The 18,584-nt window shown below is 57.4% G+C and overlaps 1 protein-coding gene and 1 long non-coding RNA gene across 2 annotated transcripts in view; both read right to left on the reverse strand.

Moving 5' to 3' along the window:
- HIP1 (huntingtin interacting protein 1) overlaps positions 1–13,331 on the reverse strand; it is a 45,679-nt gene extending 32,348 nt beyond the window's left edge. Inside the window, exon 1 of the mRNA XM_086762933.1 lies at positions 13,164–13,331. Within this exon, the coding sequence (XP_086619059.1) occupies positions 13,164–13,280 (117 nt within the window). The 5' untranslated portion in view covers positions 13,281–13,331. The remainder of the gene's footprint in view (positions 1–13,163) is intronic.
- On the reverse strand, positions 9,410–11,179 carry LOC147598384 (uncharacterized). The gene is made up of 5 exons (XR_015260612.1): positions 10,715–11,179; positions 10,406–10,612; positions 10,172–10,268; positions 10,024–10,096; positions 9,410–9,948 (listed from the first exon to the last, which is right to left on the reverse strand). It is a non-coding gene; the product is annotated as an uncharacterized LOC147598384 (long non-coding RNA).
- Positions 13,332–18,584: the final 5,253 nt, after the last annotated feature.

The raw sequence follows: 18,584 nt of genomic DNA on the forward strand, positions 1-18,584 counted from the left end.
TGACTGCGGTCCCTACGCCCCGGTCCCCAGCGGCCCAGGCCACTGCGCGCTGCGGGCTGTAACCGGAGCTCAGCGCCAGCGACGGGGCGTTCCCCCATGCAGAGGAGCAGGATGGGACAGAGGAGGAACACGGGATGTTCTCTGATGGATGTATAAATGGAAAACAAACCAGGCTTGTTCTCCTACACCAGCTTCGGTATGCTTTTCAGGGTACCAGCAGCCACACTCCCCATGTTCGACGCCTCCCCTGTGTCCACGGACGCTCCCTGCCGCAGGGGCTGCTCCCCGCGAGCGGCTCCGTGACTTTGCCGGGCGGCAGGCATCTGGCACGACGCCCACTCGCAGGGTGTGGAAAGTGCCTGGGGAGCACGCAGAGCCGGAGCAGGGATCTCCGCTGGGACACAGGGTGGAGCCCAAGGTGGAAAAAAACCTGGCGCATAAAGGAAGCTGTGTTTTATGTGTTATTGCTGCCTGTCTGATGCTTACCAACGGGGGAATCGCAGGCACGATCCGTGCAAAAGCCTGCGAAATCCCTTCCCAAGATCTAAATATTAGTTTTTACTCATTCTCCTTGTTCGAAAACAAGCACTGCTGGCTGGAGCGCACTCCAGTACACCCTTCGGCCTACCCAGCCCTAAAATAAAGGTCTGCTCTGTCCCGCTCCTGCCAGCCCCGGCACTGAGGCTGGAGCGGAACCGCGAGCATGAAACCCGGCTCCGGGTGTGGAAAACACGCCTGTGCCTCCTGGCAGGACTGGGAAAATGGATGAGAGGCACTTGGACTGGGCAGAGGCAGCGAGAGGCCGCTCCAGCGGGAGCCGCTCCAGCAGCAGGAGGTGTCCCTGTGTGATCCCACATGTGATCCCACAGGGACACAGGCCGGGGTCGGGGGCTGCAGTGGGATGTGTGGGATGGGGTTGGGGGGACGCAGTGCTTTTCCCCACAGTGCAGAGGGTGAGAAGAGCCCTGCACACAGGCTTGCCTACAGGCTGTCACCCTGCCTGCCCACTGTCACCCTGCCCACTGTCACCCTTCCTGCTGTCACCCTGCCCACTGTCACCCTGCCCACAAACCACAGCTGCGGGCAGCAGCGCAGCACCGGCCGGTGCAGGACAGGGAGGCAGCTGCAGGGCTCTGCACCCCAAGGATGCCCCTGCCAGAGCTGAACAGGGCAGAGGAAAGGGCAGCCCCAGTATCTCCACGATGTTTCAGGAAATTGCAGGGTATAATCTGAGAGGGAAATCTCTGCTCTCGACAGCAAATCACAGCATCTGGAGCATGCGCAATGCTATCCCTGCCAACCGCCTCCTGCCCGATGCTGGGTGTGCATCGCTGGCAGAGGGGCACACAGGACACCAAAACGATGAAGTAGCAGCTCCGAGAGACAAAAAGTGAGTGCTTCTGGCTACGTATTGACAGCTGAGCTGGAACTGAGGTGCAAGCAGGCCCCTCTGCCCAAACCATCTGTCACCCCCCATCTGTAACACAGCGCCTGCATCAGCAAACGAGCCACATGCAGCCGCTCAATCCCGCTCTCCCAGAGGCAGCAATAAGGGGTCTGGCTGGTGCAGCAAAACCCTGAAGTCCTCCAGGCACTTCAAATCAAACATCCTACTACATACACCCACGCTCATTCTTTTCTGTCAGACACCGCCAGGCCGTGCCCAGCGCAGGGGACTGTGGTCCTCACCGCTCCCAGGGCATCCTTCTGCAAGGGACACGCTCTGCCGGAAGGTGACAGGGCTGGCCGCTGTGACGTGGGGACAAGGGCTCCCATGAAAGCCGGTGGGCGGCAGCCAGCCTCGCGGACACACAAGCCACAGGGATCAGACTCACAGGGGCGAAGGCGGATGGACGGCTGAGCGAGGTGCCAGCCCAAGGACCGCGGGAACTGCGCTCAGTGGAGAAAAACCTCTGTGCTCCTCTGGCATTCAGGGAATCAGGACTTTTTTTTTTTTTCACATTTCTGGATAAAGAAAGAAGATTGTGCTAGAAATCTACTGACTGATATTATCAGAAAAAACCTGCAGAGCCCTGAACACAGCCCAGCTGCCATGGCCAGTCCCCCGTGCCGTACCCAAGTGCTCACCGGTGAAGCACAGAGAAACAGAAATCCGCCTGGTGAGAACTGGTGAGAATTTGCACGATGCTGCTACCTGGGAGAAGAGCATATTGCAGCTAAACACCAAGGCCAGGAAAAAACGCGGGTGAGAAGCAGGCATCCCTACTGCGGTGCTGCAGCTGTTCCGTGGGGTGGGAGCTGAGCACCGGTCCTTCTTACTCTGCAGGGCTGGGAAAGACGGAAATACCTCGGATAAGAAGAAGAAGCTCTTGCCATGGCCACATACGCTGCTCACAGGTTGCTTACCAAGCAATAAACACACCGCTTTCTCCGGAAAGAAACAGTCCCTTGGAGGCGCTGGGATCAGAGACCCAAAATTCGCTTATCAGCAGAAGAAAGGAGCAGTGGCAGGAATCCGCAGCTCTTAGCAAGTCCACAGCGTGCAAAATCCCTTTTTCCTGCTGATGGGAAGGGAAGCTGGATAGACAGCAATTGCTCCAAGAACTAGGGAATGCAGAAAGGGAGGAAAAAGGGTTAAAATGATAACGATGCAGCAGGGACAGTCTGGCTAATTGCCATTTCCACGTGATGGCTGATTAGAGGAAAGAATTGCCCCAGATTTGACCTCAGATTAATTTTTCCCAGGTATGTCCTGCTCCCAGCAGGCATCGGTGTCACGTCAGCCTGGCCTGGCCGACGCAGCTGTGCTGCCTAAAGGATGCTGGCACACACAAGGGACGGTGGAGGCCAGAGACAAGGGGCAGCAGGGACGCAAAATGGTTCCCGAGTAATAAAACCTCTTGGAGGGGGAGATTGCAGCCACGGCACATGTAAAATTGTAATCTGAGTACAATAGATTTAAGAGAGAAGTCTAGAGGTGATATAGCTAATTATACCCGTCTCCTGCGGGAGAGAGGAGCTGGGATGCCCGTGGAGCTGGCAGCTCTGCCTGCGCCCCTGCCCTGCCTTTGCACCGCAGCCAAAATCCCCGCTAATCTGAAGGGGCTGAAAACCACAGGTTTTTTCAAACAAATTGTCCTCGCCTTTTTGCTCTGGTTTATTCGCGTCCGTGCAGCAGACGAAGCTTCGCTTCCCTCCCAGTGAGCAGAAATCATGGAACATTTTGTCTGAGCTCTTTCTCCCAAGGTGTGAAATCTGGGGGTTATGGAAAATACCGGCAGCGGTGAGAGAACTCATTCCCTGAGAAAGCCATCTCGCCGAGGCTCAGCAGCTGGTGTGAGGGCATTGGGAATAAGGCAAAGGAGAAAGAGACCAAATCTGAGTGGAAAAAATGCAGGACATGATTCCCAGCTCAGCGCTTGCGGCAGTGGGACTCTTCAAACTTGGACATCTCAGCTAAAAAAATAATAAAACTGGAATGCACAAGCAGAGAGCAGCCCTATTTCTAGCTGCGACTCCTCCCTGTGTGCTTGGCCTCCCAGACGACTCAGAAACTCAAGGCACTTCTTTCCGAGCTATAAAAAGAGCTGGAGCGGGACTGCAGTAGCCAGGAAGACAAACAAGAGAGGAGCATGTCCTTCCATTGAGGCCAAGAGCATCTCACCAGGAGATGAGCGAAGCCAGGAGATGGTCTTGCTCAACCTCAGCTAATGTCACCTTTTGAGGAGCCCACAAGGAGGGAAGGCTTGGGGCATGGCAAAACTCCAGGCTGGATGCCACCCACTGAAATGTTGCCTGTGCCATGTCTCAAGTCACCTTGCCACCTCTCATCCCTCCTGCGTGAGGAGAGGAGGTGAAGGTTCAGCTTCGTGCCGTGCTGTGTGTGACCCTCTCCACCCATCACCCCAATGCAAGCCCGGGTCCCCGCAGCAACGAGATGCTCCGTGCTGGAGAGGAGGCGCGGGTACCTCTGCCAGCATCAGCGGCAGGTACCATGGTGAGCAGAGACAGGGCATGAAGTGTCCCCCAGGACCATGAGGAAGAACGAGTGGCACTGAAATGCACCTCCTCGCTCTCCAAGCTGGCTGATGAAGGGGTTAACAGCCTCACCTGACACCCATCCGCGCATCCCAGCAGGACAGCCCAGACCATGCAAGTTCCAGGGAACAGAATGAGACCATAAAACTCAGCAAACTCAGGAATACCTACCTTTGCCCTGTCCAGACAGGTATTTACCTCCACGGAATCAGCCAGACCTTGCTGTCTCTGTCAGAACACTTCATTCCTGTTTGTGAAGTGCACAAAACATTTCTGGCTGGGAAAACACAAGGTCTCCACCAAGTCGCAGACTGGGAATGGCTCCACCAGAAGAGATGACTTCTTCTGCATTGAATAGTCAATGAAGTCATTCAAGAAGTCATCTCTTCTGGTGGAGCCATTCCTAGTCTACACTGACTTCTTCAGCACAGAAGAAGTCAAAGTCTCCACTTCAGCATTGCCTTAAGACCTTGGCAAATCTTCACCATGCCACTAACTGGTGGTGTGGGACTTTCGTTGTCAGCAGTTCTGAGGGTTGTAGAGCTGGACTGGGTGGCCCACATGGAGCAACCTGAAGACTGCATGCTTGGTGCACGCAGTAACCCCAGCTCAGGAGGAAAGGGACAACCATGATGCCTACGGATCAGCAAGGATGAGGGCCAGCAGCAGTGTGACCTGCTGCCAAGCCCACATGCTGATCAGTGATTGATTCAGCTGATTGCTGAGGTTGCACTTAGGCCAAACCTAGATGACCAACCCTCACCAGCGGCAGGTTGAGGACCTCAGGGCCACATGTCGCTCGTGCAGCAGATGCAAACTGCACTCACGCCATCACCTCTTTTCTGGGCTGTCAGGAGGAGGAGGGACAATTCATGGGTGTCCCTTATGCCTTGGCACAAGCACCTTGCAACCCCATTTGTGCTTACGAAACCCCGTATTCTTGTTCACTTCCACGTGAACACAATGACTGGAAATCACCATTTTCCAGCCAGTGTCTGCTAATTAAAATAAAAAGCGATGCCACGCACTCTCTAGAGAGCGCCGAGCTGCTCGCAGGGAATAAAAGAGACCAACAGTGACAGCGAACAGCAAGACTCCAACCCGGCCCTGGCGACAGAAGCCTGTTCTCCCAAAGGGTCCCTTTTTTTGCTGAACTTGCCTCTTTTCTGCACGGTAGATATTTAACGTGCTCTCCTCGGCAGCAGCGCCCCGCCGGCCGGCCCAGCTCCGGGTACAGAGTGGTGTTGACCAACGGGCTGTGCCGTCCCACACAGGAATCGGGTCACTGGGCAAAGTGGTTAGCGTGGTGGGAAGCCGGGCGGCAAACGTCGCACCCCAGGAGACCCCCAGGGAACAGAAACTCAGGTGACAACAGCCATCGACGCAGTGTTTGGGGCAGCACGACCGAAAACCCACCCAAGAGGGACACAGGCCGATGCTGTTAAACTGGGATTTACTGCAATCGCATCAAGCTGGCGACTCGTCAGAGTAGGGAAAAATTGTGTGTAAAATTCCCTGGAACAAAGTAACCACAGCTTCAGCAATCCGATCTGCAAGCATGCTTAGCAGAGTTTCAGTAGTTCGCTCAACGGCGAGGGAACCAAGAATCTTCTCCGCCTTCAGCACTCAAAGGATGGCAGATCGGGGCAACTCAAGTCAACCTCACAACCCAAGTTTCATGTCTGAGCCATAAAGAAAGCCTGGTAACCTCACTATGAGCTGAAAAAAGCTGAACTACCTGATTTCTCAGTCACACAGCTTTGCAGCCACTGCACTGATGGTTTTTGTGTTGGTGGAAACAGAGAATGCAACGGTGGCTGCTCGTCGGAGCGTCAAACCGGCCGGCTAAAGGCAGGGCAAGGAGGGATCGGCAAACCTGCGCCAAGCCTCACGGGAAGGCACAGGCTCCAAGACACCGCTGATAGACGTACCCACCTCAAAGCCAGCGGTGGGGCTGGGACCATCTGGGAGCACCTCTGCGCTGGACTGAAGATGTTTTTAGAAGCCACGGCCAGGGCCAAACCCTGCACCAGCTGTGAGGTAAGCCTGTCCTCGTGATGCAACACCAACCACGACCACAACCAACCCGCACCACGCGCTCCACCGGCGTGAGACTTGTCAAGCTGCAGAAATGTCCCACCAAAGAAGGGACCCAAATTCTGTGGTGACAAAAGGAAACTCCATGTGCTAAGAGATAGTTTTAAACTGAACGAGGCTGGGGTCAGGTTGGACACAGGGAAGAAATGTTTTACACTGAGGTGGTGGAGCACCGGCCCAGGGTGCCCAGAGAGGTGGTGGATGCCCCATCCCTGGAAACATTCCAGGCCAGGTTGGATGGGGCTGTGAGCAACCTGATCCGGTTGGAGATGTCCCTGCTCCTGGCAGGGGGGTTGGGCTGGGTGGCCTTTGAAGGTCCCTTCCCACCCAAACCGCTCGTGAGCCCGTGATAAAATATTAAATATCTGCACATGCCTCTGAGCAAGTAACTTCACCTTTTGCATGTCAAGCAGGGATCATTTGCCTTCCATGGTAATCAGCTCAGAACCACGGTGATTCGCTCAGAACCACGGTGATTCGCTCAGAACAGCACACGATGTATAATTAGTCCAGCCGTGGGCTGGGACTCGCACATCCGGGCTAAAATACCGGCTGTGCTGCTGGTTTCTGCTGTCACCCGGGGAACAGCCTGTCCCCAGGAAGTTTTCTTATTTGGTGACTGTGCAAAATAAATGGCCCAAGCTGGTGGCAGAGACCAGGACCAGGATCCGGCCCTTCCTCCAGCGCTGGTGCAGCTGTGCACCCCCTGCAAAGCCTCTTCTCCTGCCCGCACCAGTGTCCCCGGGACAGTCCTCACCAGCCCTCCCGGCGTTGTGTGCTGTGTGATGATTAAGGTTTTTTAAACACAATTATCAATATTATTAAGTTAAAAAAAAATTTTAATAAAAAAATGATTTTTTTTCAAGTTATAGTGTCAGGTTTGCACAAGAACAAGCCTTGCAAAGACGTGGCAACCTCTGGCTCTAACTGCTACCCCGTTTCTTGCTTGCTGCGTTACGAACACATCCAGTTTTTCGGCGCAGAAGATGTGTCCGAGGACCCGGGTGTCTGCTGAGCTCAGGAGCTGACAAAGGCTGGGGCAGCCGTTTCAGCCTGCCAGCCACAACAGCGCACGAGTTATGCAGCCGGAGGTCGGCGATGGGACGAGCACCAGCACGGCATTTGGGTGCCGGGGCTCGCGCCCCAGTCCCTGCCTGCCGGACAGTGCCGGAGCGGGCGACGCTCAGCTGCAGCATCCCACCCATGGGACGATGCACTGGGAGCTGCAACGGGCGCCTTCTCCCCATCCTCGGTTTCTCAATCTTCAACCAAAACTGTCCCTCCTGCAGCTTCAGCCCCTTCACTTTGGTCCAGAGGCTTTTTTCCCTGGAAGGGTAAAGCTGGGACAAGCCACCCTCTCCTCTGCCAGGCGCCTGCATCCCACGTGCCCTTCCCCACCATCTTCTCTGGGTTCAGAAGTTGCTGCCGGTGCTGGTGGAGGGGATCGCGCTCAGTCTGGAGTCCTCCCCTGGGGAATTTGGTAAAATTAATGCACCTGGCAGGCTGCTTCTCCCCAGCTTTGCAGGACAACAGAGCTAAACAGGCCGAATTTCAGAGGGCAAGAGCCCCCACGCTCCTTACCACAGGACACCCTCGGTGGGGAGCCCTCTCCTAACTGCAGAGTCACTGAATTCAACCACCCTGGGTCACATAACTCATTCTGATTCCTATTGCAAAGATCAGATTTTAAAGAGGCTCTTGAAACCATCAAGGCAGTGTGTGCTGATCGAGGGCAAATGGTTTTTTTGGGGCAGCAATGTCCCCCAGCATCCTCACCTTCCCACTCAGCCTCCAGTGTGACTTGGGGTCAAGGTCCCCCCTTGTCACTGGGTGGCCCAAAATCATCAGGTTCCCGTCTGGAGCAGCCCCCTGGACTCGGTGGCAGATGTCCCCCACTTTCATCATCGAACCGATTTAGCTTCCTGAGGCTCGGACGCTTCTGGAGTCCATCACCACATTAAAAACCTCAGATATTTCTGCACATATTTAAAAAACCTCCAAACCTCTCTACCCCAGATTGCACTGAAGAGAAAAGCAGCACCTAATCTGGTAAAAGATGCGCTATTTTCTTTCCCCGGGTATGGAAATAAGTTCCTAAGAGGGACTCGCTGAAAAGAGACGAGATGACTCATGTCTTTGCCGCTGAAGCTGTATTCAATCCCAAGCACCTCTGATTCCGACGAAAAGACAGGAGACCGAGAGCACGGGGGTTCGCACAGCACAAAGCACAGGAGCGCATTTTCCGGGAATGAAAGAGCCGTGAATTCATCCCCTGCACCACCTCCTCCCCGAGGACGGGCTCAGCTGCCTCCAGCCCTCGCTCCCCGCAGCCAGGAGCTATTTTTTCCTGTTCTCGCTAGTGTCAATATGTTTCTTTAAATATCTTTTCGGAGAGGCTATATATATAGTCCCACTCTGGTGCTTTGAAAGGAGCCTCATTTCCTGTGTAAGAACTGAAGTTCTTGGCAAAGCTGCCGGCGGCTGCAGCATCCGAACCACAAAAATTGTTTTTTTTCAGTAGTAAAATGGTATTTCCTCCATGACTGCAAGCCACACCGAGCCAGGTCTGGTCTGAAACCAATGGGGCCACTGTGGATGGGAGAGACGGTGCCATATCCCCAATTATGTAAATGATGGGGGGAAAGGGATTAATTGCATTAATAGCGGTGGCCAGGCTGCAACGGTGCCCGCAGGGGGCACAGCCCGTCGCAGGGACCAGGATGGGCACAAAGCTGCTTTCGCTTGGCTGTGAAAAATTTTAGTTTCCACATCAAAAGGATTTACTAAACAACACTGAGGGAGGAAAAAAAATAAAGCCAATTTCATCTGACAGCACTTTGTGCCTGATAGATTTTCTCCTTCCGCACAGTCTGTACATTTGGAAAGGGCTCCTCCAGCAGCAGAGCAGGAAAGAAAACAGCTTTCCAGCCCCTGCGAAACGGTGACGGGGTGGCTCATGGATGCTTGGGACCTTAAAAACCTTTCTAAGAAGATGTGGCAGCAGCTGGGATGCAGCTGGGAACGTGCTGCACCTCCCCGGCAGGGAGCCCCAAGCTGCAGGGTCTGACACCACGTCAGGGACCTCTTATGATAGCAGCAGTGATGCAGACAGATCAGCAGTCACCTTCTGCTGCAGGTATGTCTTTCCCGGGCCATTTCTGAGTCATAAATTGCTTTTATTGCTGGTCCACCAGCAACACACAGTCCTAAGCACCCAGCATGCAAACGTGGTGGCCGTGGGCAGCCCAAGTGGTCCATGTTTCTCTTTGTGACTTGGTGACTTTCTCAGAAAAAAATCTGCAGTCAAAGAAGATAAAGTGCAAGTTTTTTAGATTTTTCTGGAGGAATTTTAAACAAGAAGTGTCTTCTCCCAACACTCACCACTTTCAGGACAGATCACCCCTGGCACTGTCCCCAGGGGACAAGTGCACAGGGACCCTGACGGGCACCTAACCTTGGTACAAGGCAGCACCACGTCCCCTGGCACACAGCCCCAGCAGACACGAGCTCTGGGGGCAAGCATGAAACTTCTGTCTCCCCCTTCAACCCTGGGCACGGTCTCCACCAGCGCTGCATGGATGTCCTCATCACTGGGACCCAGCACTGCATCCAGACTGGGCAGCTTGCAGCAGCGACGGCTCACGATGAAGCAGGGCCGGGGCACTGGCTCAGGACCAGGGGGAAATACAGGAGAAGACAGCACACAAGCACAATATACCGCTTTCCTTCTGCCCAGAAGCCGCGGGGACAGGAACAAGGACTGGAGCTCAGCACATGTCCTGCTGGGACACCAAGGACACTTCTCCGTCTCTGCTTTCTGAGTACATCTGCTCCTCTCCAGCATTTGCTTTCCTGAAAGAGGGAGGGGGTGGATTCAGGAGCAGCTGAGCGGAATGATGCCAGGTCAGGAAGGAGACCTTCCCACACCTTCAGCTTTCCATGAGGCTGCAATTCTGCCTCCACTGATGTTGAGCAGTGCCTGGCCTTGCTGGCCACGTCCCTGCTGGGAATGAAGATAAATTCCCCATGGCAGTCCAAAACACGAGTGAAGCGGCAGCACAGCCTGGCATTTCACCTCGGTGTGCATCCTCCAGGCCCTGCGGAGTCCTGCGTCCTTCTGACTCCATTTTCACCCTCAGGACCTTGGCTCATCCAACTGCTGAACATCTGATCTTTGCCAAACCAGCCAAGTCAGCACAGAAGGAAATTCGCTCCTCGACACCATCATGGCACGAGGAGATGGCTGTGGACAACTGTGGTGAGGAGAAGGGGAGGGAGACCCAAGGAGGGAAGATCCCAATGTACCAACCTAAACGAGGAGATCTTCAGACCTTCCCTGCGGAGCTCCGACACCAGGACATGCTCCTCAATACAACCAAGAGAACTTGCAGGGGATGCAAATGTCAGACTTGGACATCATGTGAGATACATTTATCCCAACATACAGCAGAATTTTCACTTTTGGTGATTTTTCTCCTCCCTTGGTGACCTTTGCTCTGTCCAACGATTTATTCTACTGAGGCTGAGGCAATAAGCAGTGGTGAATCACAGCAAGTGAAACACCAGCAAAAGGGAGACAGTCAATGCAACACTCATCCCCTCCACAGCACTGACACACCCCGTATGGCCGTGCATCTGCAGGACAGCAGAACTGCAGGATTGGGTGTCCTTGTTGCTCAGCTTCCCATGAAAACTGTCGGCGTTGATGGCAAAAGGAAAGGGGAGCCCTTGGGAGTGTGTCCAAACCAGATGGCCCGATCTCCACCGTTCCCACAGAGCAGCTCTCGCCCAGCAGGCAGCAAGGACACACGCAGTGGCACAACAGCAGGGACATCGTGTTTCAGCATGTCCTCAGGTTTCTCAGATTTGCATCACCAGGAAAACCGTGACACTTGACCAACCGTGGGAGATGAAAAGAGGCCACCAGGAAATTTATTCCCATTTGTCCCCAAGCCAACCAACGGACGTCGTCAGGGCAGAGCCATTGTGCAACACGATGACCACCGAGAAAGCATCCCACCACCAGAGTTTCCCACCACCATGTGAGTGTCCCGCTACCAGAATGTCCCACACCACGACAGTGTCCAACCACCGCACCGTCCCACCACCACAAGAGCTTCCAACCACCAACAGTGTCCCACCACCAGATCCTCCCACCTCCAGAATGTCCCACCACCATCAGCGCATCCGTAGGGTACTCTCATTTTTCCGGACTGAGTCTCAGACCCAAGTAAGTGTCACCTGGGCCCACTGTGACACGCTTTCTGCCTGTTTGGGCTCTTTTGGCTCAGAACAGCCTGGTGAGCATGCTGCTGCCACAAGACAGGCAAGTTTGGAGCCGAGGAGGGAATGAGCCTGTACATGCAGAAACACGGGTAAATTCTTCATTTTAGAGGCCATTTAACAGATTAAACGTTTCTTAGGAAAAGGCACTTTCAAAAAAAAAACCTCAAACCCCAAAAGCCCACAAAGTTTCTATTAAAAAACTCAGAAAGAAGAAGTTTGACAAAACTGCGGATGACCAACATGTGAAAGATCTGAGGTGTGCCTGGCAAGTTCCCTAAACTGGAGAGAAAGAGAGACTTCTGCGAAAAAAAAAGGGAGGGAAAAATAAGGAGTCAGAAAAGAAACTGCACAGAGCTGAACACACAGAAGAACGAAAAGCCAGGCAGAGACTGAGCTCTTAAAACCCCGTGCTGTGTCATTTGCCTGCAAATTGGGCAAGAAAGGTTATACCCAGCTAGTACGGATGCGGCAGGCCGCGCAAGGGCTCGTGGTGCCACCGGTGCGGTGCTGGGTGCCGCTCATGCCGCTCCTCCAGCCCCACCGGCCGCCCTCTCTGGGTCTGCCCTTCGTGGTGGAGCAGTGGCTCTTGGGGAGCACGAGGAAACTTCGGGGATCCCGTGGGGCCGCTTGCTGACACATGGGACCAGGCAGGCAACTATGTGCACCGAGTCCCAGTTCCACCTCTAGTGCTATAAATAATTGATTTTTCAGGTAACTTGAGCAAGGAAGGTAAGAAGACTCCCTGTGCATAATCTCCCATCCAACCTTAAATGCTGATGTTTCTCTTTCTGCAAAAAAAATCTCCCTCAGAGCTGATCTTTGGTCTTTATTTTCACTGCCAAGCCATTCCCACTCTGGTCCCACCCAGATTGCAGGGGAGCTTTGAGGAGCAAACTACGGCCGCTTTTCAACACGTTGGTGCCTCCTCCCAAGAGCTGTCCCTGCCCCGTGCCCTGCCCAGGCCAGGTGTCCCCAGCAGCACAGGAGGTCTGGGGGGTAACACCCAAGGGGGTGCCTGAGTCACCACCGAGCCGCCCCGCGTCCCCTCCTGGCGGGGCAGAGGCTGTGGTGTCCTGAGGGTGGCTCTGTGGAGAAGACGTGAGGTGGAGCCCAGGCGGGGAGAGGGCACCGGCGTGGGCACGACGGCCGTCGCCAGGGCCTGGAGGCCAAACCCCGCAGCAGCCCAAGGCAGCCAGTAAGCGCCCCCGCCCCGCAGCCGAGGCCTGGGCTCGGCCCCCCGGCCCCTGCGAGAGGCGCTGGCGGAGGGGCTAGGCCAAGCACCCCGTGCCCATGCCCGTGCCCGTCCCCATCCCTGTCCCCATCCCTGTCCCACCATGGCAACCCACTGCCCTCCTGGGCGAGGTGGTCCTTGGTGGGCGGAGCCAGCCCCGCCCTGCCCACTCAACCCAGCTCCACCTACCGGGAGCAGCCCCGCCCACTGCAGCCACCTGTGCAGCCCCACCCCCTCAGCCCCGCCCCGCCCACTCAGTTAAGCTCCACCCCCACACAAGCCCCACCCAGTTGCGCCAACATCAACCTACCGGCCCACCGGAGCTAGCCCCGCCCACCAAGGACAGCCCCGCCCCCGCGGCTCACCTGGGCTGGCCCCGCCCGCTCGACCAAGCCACGCCCACATGCACTAGCCCCGCCCGCGCGGGCCAGCCCCACCCGATTGAACCAATCCCAGCCACCTGGCGGGCTCCGCCCCTCCGGCCGGCCCCGTCCCCCCGGGCAGTGTCCCCGCAGGTCGGCACCACCGGCCCCGCGGCCCCGCCCCGTACCTGGGCGCGCTCGAAGCTCTCCCGCTCCGCCTCCAGGCCGCCGCCGCCCGCCCGCCGGCTGAGCACCTTGGGCAGCGGGTTGGACACCTGCTTCATGGAGCTGCTCACGCGGTCCATGCCCGCGCCGCGCCCGCCGCCGCTCCGGCCCCGCCGCGCCCTCGCCACCGCTCCGCTGGCCGGACCTCGAGCCATTGGCCCGCCCCAACTGCCACTCACGTGCGGGCACGCCCCGCCGGCACCGCCTCCAACCCGGCGGCACCGCCCGCTGTCCCGCCCCTTCACTCTTATTGGCCATCTTCACTGCCACTCGGGAGGAGCCACCGCGTGGGCTGGCCGCTAGGGCGCTCAGGAGGCCAGCTCACGTGATCACCGCCAAGCTCACTGGCCTGATCGGACGCCACTCAACGCCAGCTCCCGCCCCTCCGCGAGTGTCTCACCCTCCGCCCCGCCCTCAGGGACCCGCCCTCTTCTCACCGGCCGCCTCAGCCCTGTGGCCACGCCTCCCTTCCCCCGCCCTGTGATGATTGGCCTCCGCGCCTGCCGCTCACGCCCCGCTGCCCCCCCCCCGCGCCTCGCCCGTGGGCGGAGTGACGCCCCCTGGCGGGGATGGGCGGGGCCGCCGGGGCCGGGGCTGGGGTGGGAGCGGGGCCTCGGGCCGGGTTGCGGGGCCGCTGGGGCCTGGGCCCAGCCCGGCGCTGAGCGAGCCCCCGCCAAGGGCTCTGAGCTGCGGCTGGGGCCGGGTGGGCAGGCGCAGGGGGTCCCACAGGCCCGGGCGTGTGGCCTGCGCGGCTCCCGCTTTCCCGGGGCCCTGTCCCGGGCCTGTCCCGGGGTGCGCCGTCCGCTCTGCCCTGCAGCTTGGCCTGACGTGCGAACAGGCCACGGGGAGCAGGGCTCCCTCCCCTCCCCTCCTCTCCCTCACAGGCTCGGGTCAGCCCCTCCGAGCACTGAGCGGCGGCTGCCCAGGCTCCGCTCCGCGTCCGGGGTGCATTCGGGGCGAGCGGCAGCCTGCAGGAAGGGTGCCTGGGCCTGCGCCTTTTGTGTCATCCAGGCCGTGGCTGGGGAGCTCTGAGGGCTGTGCGCTCGGGCCGGGGCACAGCTGACGGAGCAGGGCAAGGAGGGTAGGTCGTTCCTCTGGTAGCATGGCCAGAGGGGCAAAGAATGGTTCCAGATGTCTGAAAAACAGGGAAGGGGAAGCGGGAGAAGGTTTTCGCTTCCCCTGAGGCAGACTGAGGGCTGAGATCCAGGCTCCTGTCTGTGGCCCCCTCACTCACTGACGTGTGCTGGGGCCTGATCTGTGCCCTCTCTCAGCCTGGCGAGTTGCTGGACTGGGGTCGGCTCCTGGGGTTTTGACCAGGAATCCCATCCCACGCTGGAGGCAAATTTCCCACTGGGACCTTTGCCAGAACTTGAACATTTCCGCAAAATTTGGACAAATTGGTATTTTTGCAAAGAGACTGAAAGCTCTTTAAGCCTGCTCCCCAGTTGATCCCCAGTGATGGCGAAGGGGCCCGTGCTGGGGTCGTGCCAGCTGGGTTCCTGGATCCTTAAAAGCAGGGCACACAGCATCAGTGTCTTTGCTTCAGGTGGAGAGTAGCTGTACGAAACGGTCCTGTCTGCTGCTGCCAGGGCAGGCTAAACAACGGTTTAGGATGTGGGTTGTCAGGGGCTCTTGTGCAAGCAATACTGCCTGCGTAACTCGCTTCTGTGGCTTCGTTTTCAGCCGAAACAATCACCATGCAAGCGCTCTCCTGTCGGTGCCCGGTGTGATGTGTGAACAGGCCGTTTGCAGGATAGACTTTATCTGTCTCTGTGCCTTGGATATCAGATTCACAGCTGATGGGAAAGGGCCTGCACTGCGCAGCAAGGCCACCCCATCCCACCCCAGCTTGTCTCGACTCCCTGTCTGCCTTCTCTCTAATGTACTTTCTGGAAACCTGCCTCCTTCCTTGGGGCTGGTCCCAGAGGAAGTTTAATGGGTTTAATTCGGCCACTGTTGCAGTGAGGTGATTAATAATTGAAGAAATGAAGTCATTGCCAAATAGAGATGAAGGAAAGAAAGAGCAGAGAAGGGCATTTGACAAAGGACAACAAGGTCTTTGTGATCTGCCGACCTCTCCCACCCCTCTGCCTGGCTACGAGCATCCTGCTCCTGCATCACCTTTCCAGCATGCAGGTCTGGACCTCGGAGGGCCGGACCTTGGCCCCAGGCAGAGGGACCGCGAGGCTGAGACTTCTGTTAGCTGCTCCCTCCTACTGAAGAGCAGAGTCACATCCTCTTCTTCCACGGCCAGGGCTGGGTGCCCATCCTGGGACCTGGGCTGGCCAGCTAGGCAACTCCTGCCTGGGCAGGAGCTGAGAAAGGCGGCTGGATGCGCGCCAGAATGGGCTGTTTCTGCTGCTGCTCCTGCCTCCTCCGAAGACAGGGGCTGTAACAGGATGGGGCTGGGACCCAGCCCACGGGCAGCTGGTCAGACCACCCTGTGCTGGCCCAGTCCGCCCAGTGGCTCTGCTGCATTGTGCTGTGGGGCTCCGGCCCAGGCGCGGCTGCTCTGCAGGGGTTTGGGAGGCTCCCTTTTGGTGGGACCGTGTGCTTTGTTTTTAGGCTGCTCTGCACGGATTTGGGGGCTACTTTCTGGTGGGAGAGGGTGCCTTGCTTTTAGGCAGGTTGAGAGGTACTCTGTTCCTCGTGGGGTCTGTTCCTCTGCCTCAGGTTTGATGTGAAGATGATGGAGAAGGACTAGTGTGCAGAGCAGAGGAAAGGTGGGCAGGGCACCACTGCTCTCACGGCACATCCTTTATGGAAGCCATTGCCGAGTTTCATCTGCTTGGTTGCTCTCTGCTCCTCTCGCTCCTCTCCAAGAGGCTGGACTGCAGCCTGGAGGCAAATGGTGGTGGGAGAGCCTGTCATGGGGGTGTCTGGGCTCTGCAGGGAGGCCCAGTGCCACCCATTCCGGTGCAGCCGCTTTCACATTTCGGGGGCAGGAGGCCTTGGGTTTGGGCTGTGGAGCATGGTCACCTTGCTTTCAGTAGCTGCCTGGGATGTCTGCACCTGAGTATCTTCTGCAGGGAGGAGACCATGGGTTTGGTGTCTGCTGGGACATAGAGAGGATGGTGTGTCCCCTCTCTCCTTCCCTTTGGGCAAACCAGTGCTCAGCAGCGCGTGATGCCCGTCAAGTGCTGGCTCGGGCTGGGCAGGTGGGACCCGAGCTGCTCCTTCCCCCATTGCTGGGCTCTGCAGGGCAGCCTCCTCTTTCTGCTCCCATGCTCTGAGGCTCCTGTCCATGGCAGCCCTAAAAGGGGGGCTGCTCCCTCTCCGGCAGGACATCACTCCTCAGCTTGGTCTCAATCCAAAGGGGAGGAAGAAGTATCAGGAGAGGAGCCAGAGGGACTGCGGGGGCCGTGCCCTGGCCGGGGCTGAGGGATGCTCTTTTCCCGGGGGCTGGGAGCTAGAGGCTCCCTTTCCAACCCCCTCCCCAGCCAGCGCCGGGAGAGTCCCAGGGTGCTGCTGCAACACTCCTCTCCCTCCCGTGGGCTGGCCCAGGCTCAGGGAGAGCACAGATGCCCCTTGTTTCAGTGAGAAAACAGAGGCACTGAGTGCCACAGTCCCTCTCTGTTACCGAGCTGGCTGCGGCACAGCAGGCGGGCGCAGGGCTCTGTGCAAAGGTCCCGCTCTCCCCGCTGGAGGTGGGGTCCCAAACGGACCCCCTTCAGTCAGCCCTTTAGCCCCGTCTCCTGAGCCCACCCGAGCAGAGGAGCCGTCCCTGGAGGGCACACCTTCTGAAAAACCACGCAGGGTGAGGGCAACGGCCGTGACCAGCCTTCCACAAATGCAATCCTGCACCCACAAACACACCCCTGCCTCGGTGACAAGAGCTGTTTGCTCAGACCGGGGACAAAAACATCTCATGAGCCAAAAGTGCCCACCTGGTGCCGGGAGAGGAGAGGGGCTTGGGTGCAGGGCGGTGGGCCCCAGCAGGAGGGTCCCTGGGAGAGCAAAGAGCACTTGGAGCAGCACAGTGCTCCAGGAGCAGCCTGCACATGTGTGGGGGGTTTTCATCTTTTTATCCCATTTTTTAAATGCTTTGAGCAAACCAGATGCTGCTGCTGCTGAGTCCTTGCCTGCTCGTGCTGTCAAAGAGCCCCTGGGCTGGGGCAGTGGGTGGTGAGGGAAGGGACAGTCCTGGTGTGGGACAGCCAGCTCCCACCCAGGAGAGTGGCCGAGGCAAGAGAAGCTGCTTGGAAGGGGTCAGGGAGGGGATTTTGGAGAGGACTGCTTAGCTAAAGACCGTGAGGGTCCATGGAGCCCTCACCTCTGTCCTGGGCGAGCTCTCATGCTTTCCCAGGTTTTACAAGGAGGGATGTAACCCCAGAACATCACCAGGTGTGTTCTCTGCACTAAAGCCTCAGTGACTGCCTCCGCTCATCCAAGAATTCACAGGGAAAGCTGAGCGTGGTTTCCAGCTGGATCTACAGGAGAGGACCCACACCCAACCTTGGACTGCAGCTCTGCAGGGGTGGCTGCCTGGGTGAGAAGCTTTCTCCCGAGCAGGGCCTGGAGGTGGGAAGTGTTTGCTGGAGAGCTTTCCTGTTGCAGGGGCAGCAGGTCCCCATGGAGCATTGCACCCAGCCCAACATGCAGCCCCGGGACCGGCCGCCTCGCACAGGCTGCTTGTGCCAGGGGCAGGTGGTGGGAAAGGCTGGTCGCTCCTGAGGTAGGACATGGCAAGCTTGCTTTGCATCTGTGTGGTGAGCCAGCCTTGGCTGCCAGAACGTGATCACTGAGAAAGGGTTTTCTGTGCGTGACTTGGGACGTAGAAGGCTGTGTTCAGGACCCCTGTGCTTGCTGCAGAAGAGCGTGGGGAGTGAATGAGGCAGGGGCTGCACGGAGGCCTGGGCTGTGGATCTGGAGAGCCAGTCTATCCCCATCTTCCCTTTATGAAACTGGCAAATCCCAACATTCACCAGTGCTCTTGTGGAGCGTTTTTTTTTTTCTAGATTCTTGGAATCCTACGGTCTGACTTGCAGGCGTCACAGGTGCCTCCAGCTGAGGACGACAGGAGGCAGGCTGTGCAAGCACAAACACCACGCGGTGCCAAGTGCTCGGACATGTCAGCTGCTGGCTGTCTCAAAGTTAGCACCCAGATGGTTTTGCTTTTAGTTTCTCTGAACCAATGCTGCCGTAGCTAGAAAAGTCACGCAGTACTATAGCTGCTGGGCGAACCCTGCTCAGCTCCCTAGCAGGCTGGTGCTCGGTGCTGAGGGCATCTTCAGGGAAACAAGGGTGCATCTGCGTGGCTGTAATTTGGCAAAGGCAAGCCTGCGTCTGTCCTTGGGAACACTTCCACATTTCTGAGAGGACCACCTCCTGACACAGCAGCTGACCACCTACCGCTCTTCAGGCTCTTGGTCCAAAAGGCTTTT

Source organism: Chlamydotis macqueenii, chromosome 19 (genome assembly GCF_036417535.1).
Source record: "Chlamydotis macqueenii isolate bChlMac1 chromosome 19, bChlMac1.mat, whole genome shotgun sequence".
NCBI classification, from domain to species: Eukaryota; Metazoa; Chordata; class Aves; order Otidiformes; family Otididae; genus Chlamydotis; species Chlamydotis macqueenii.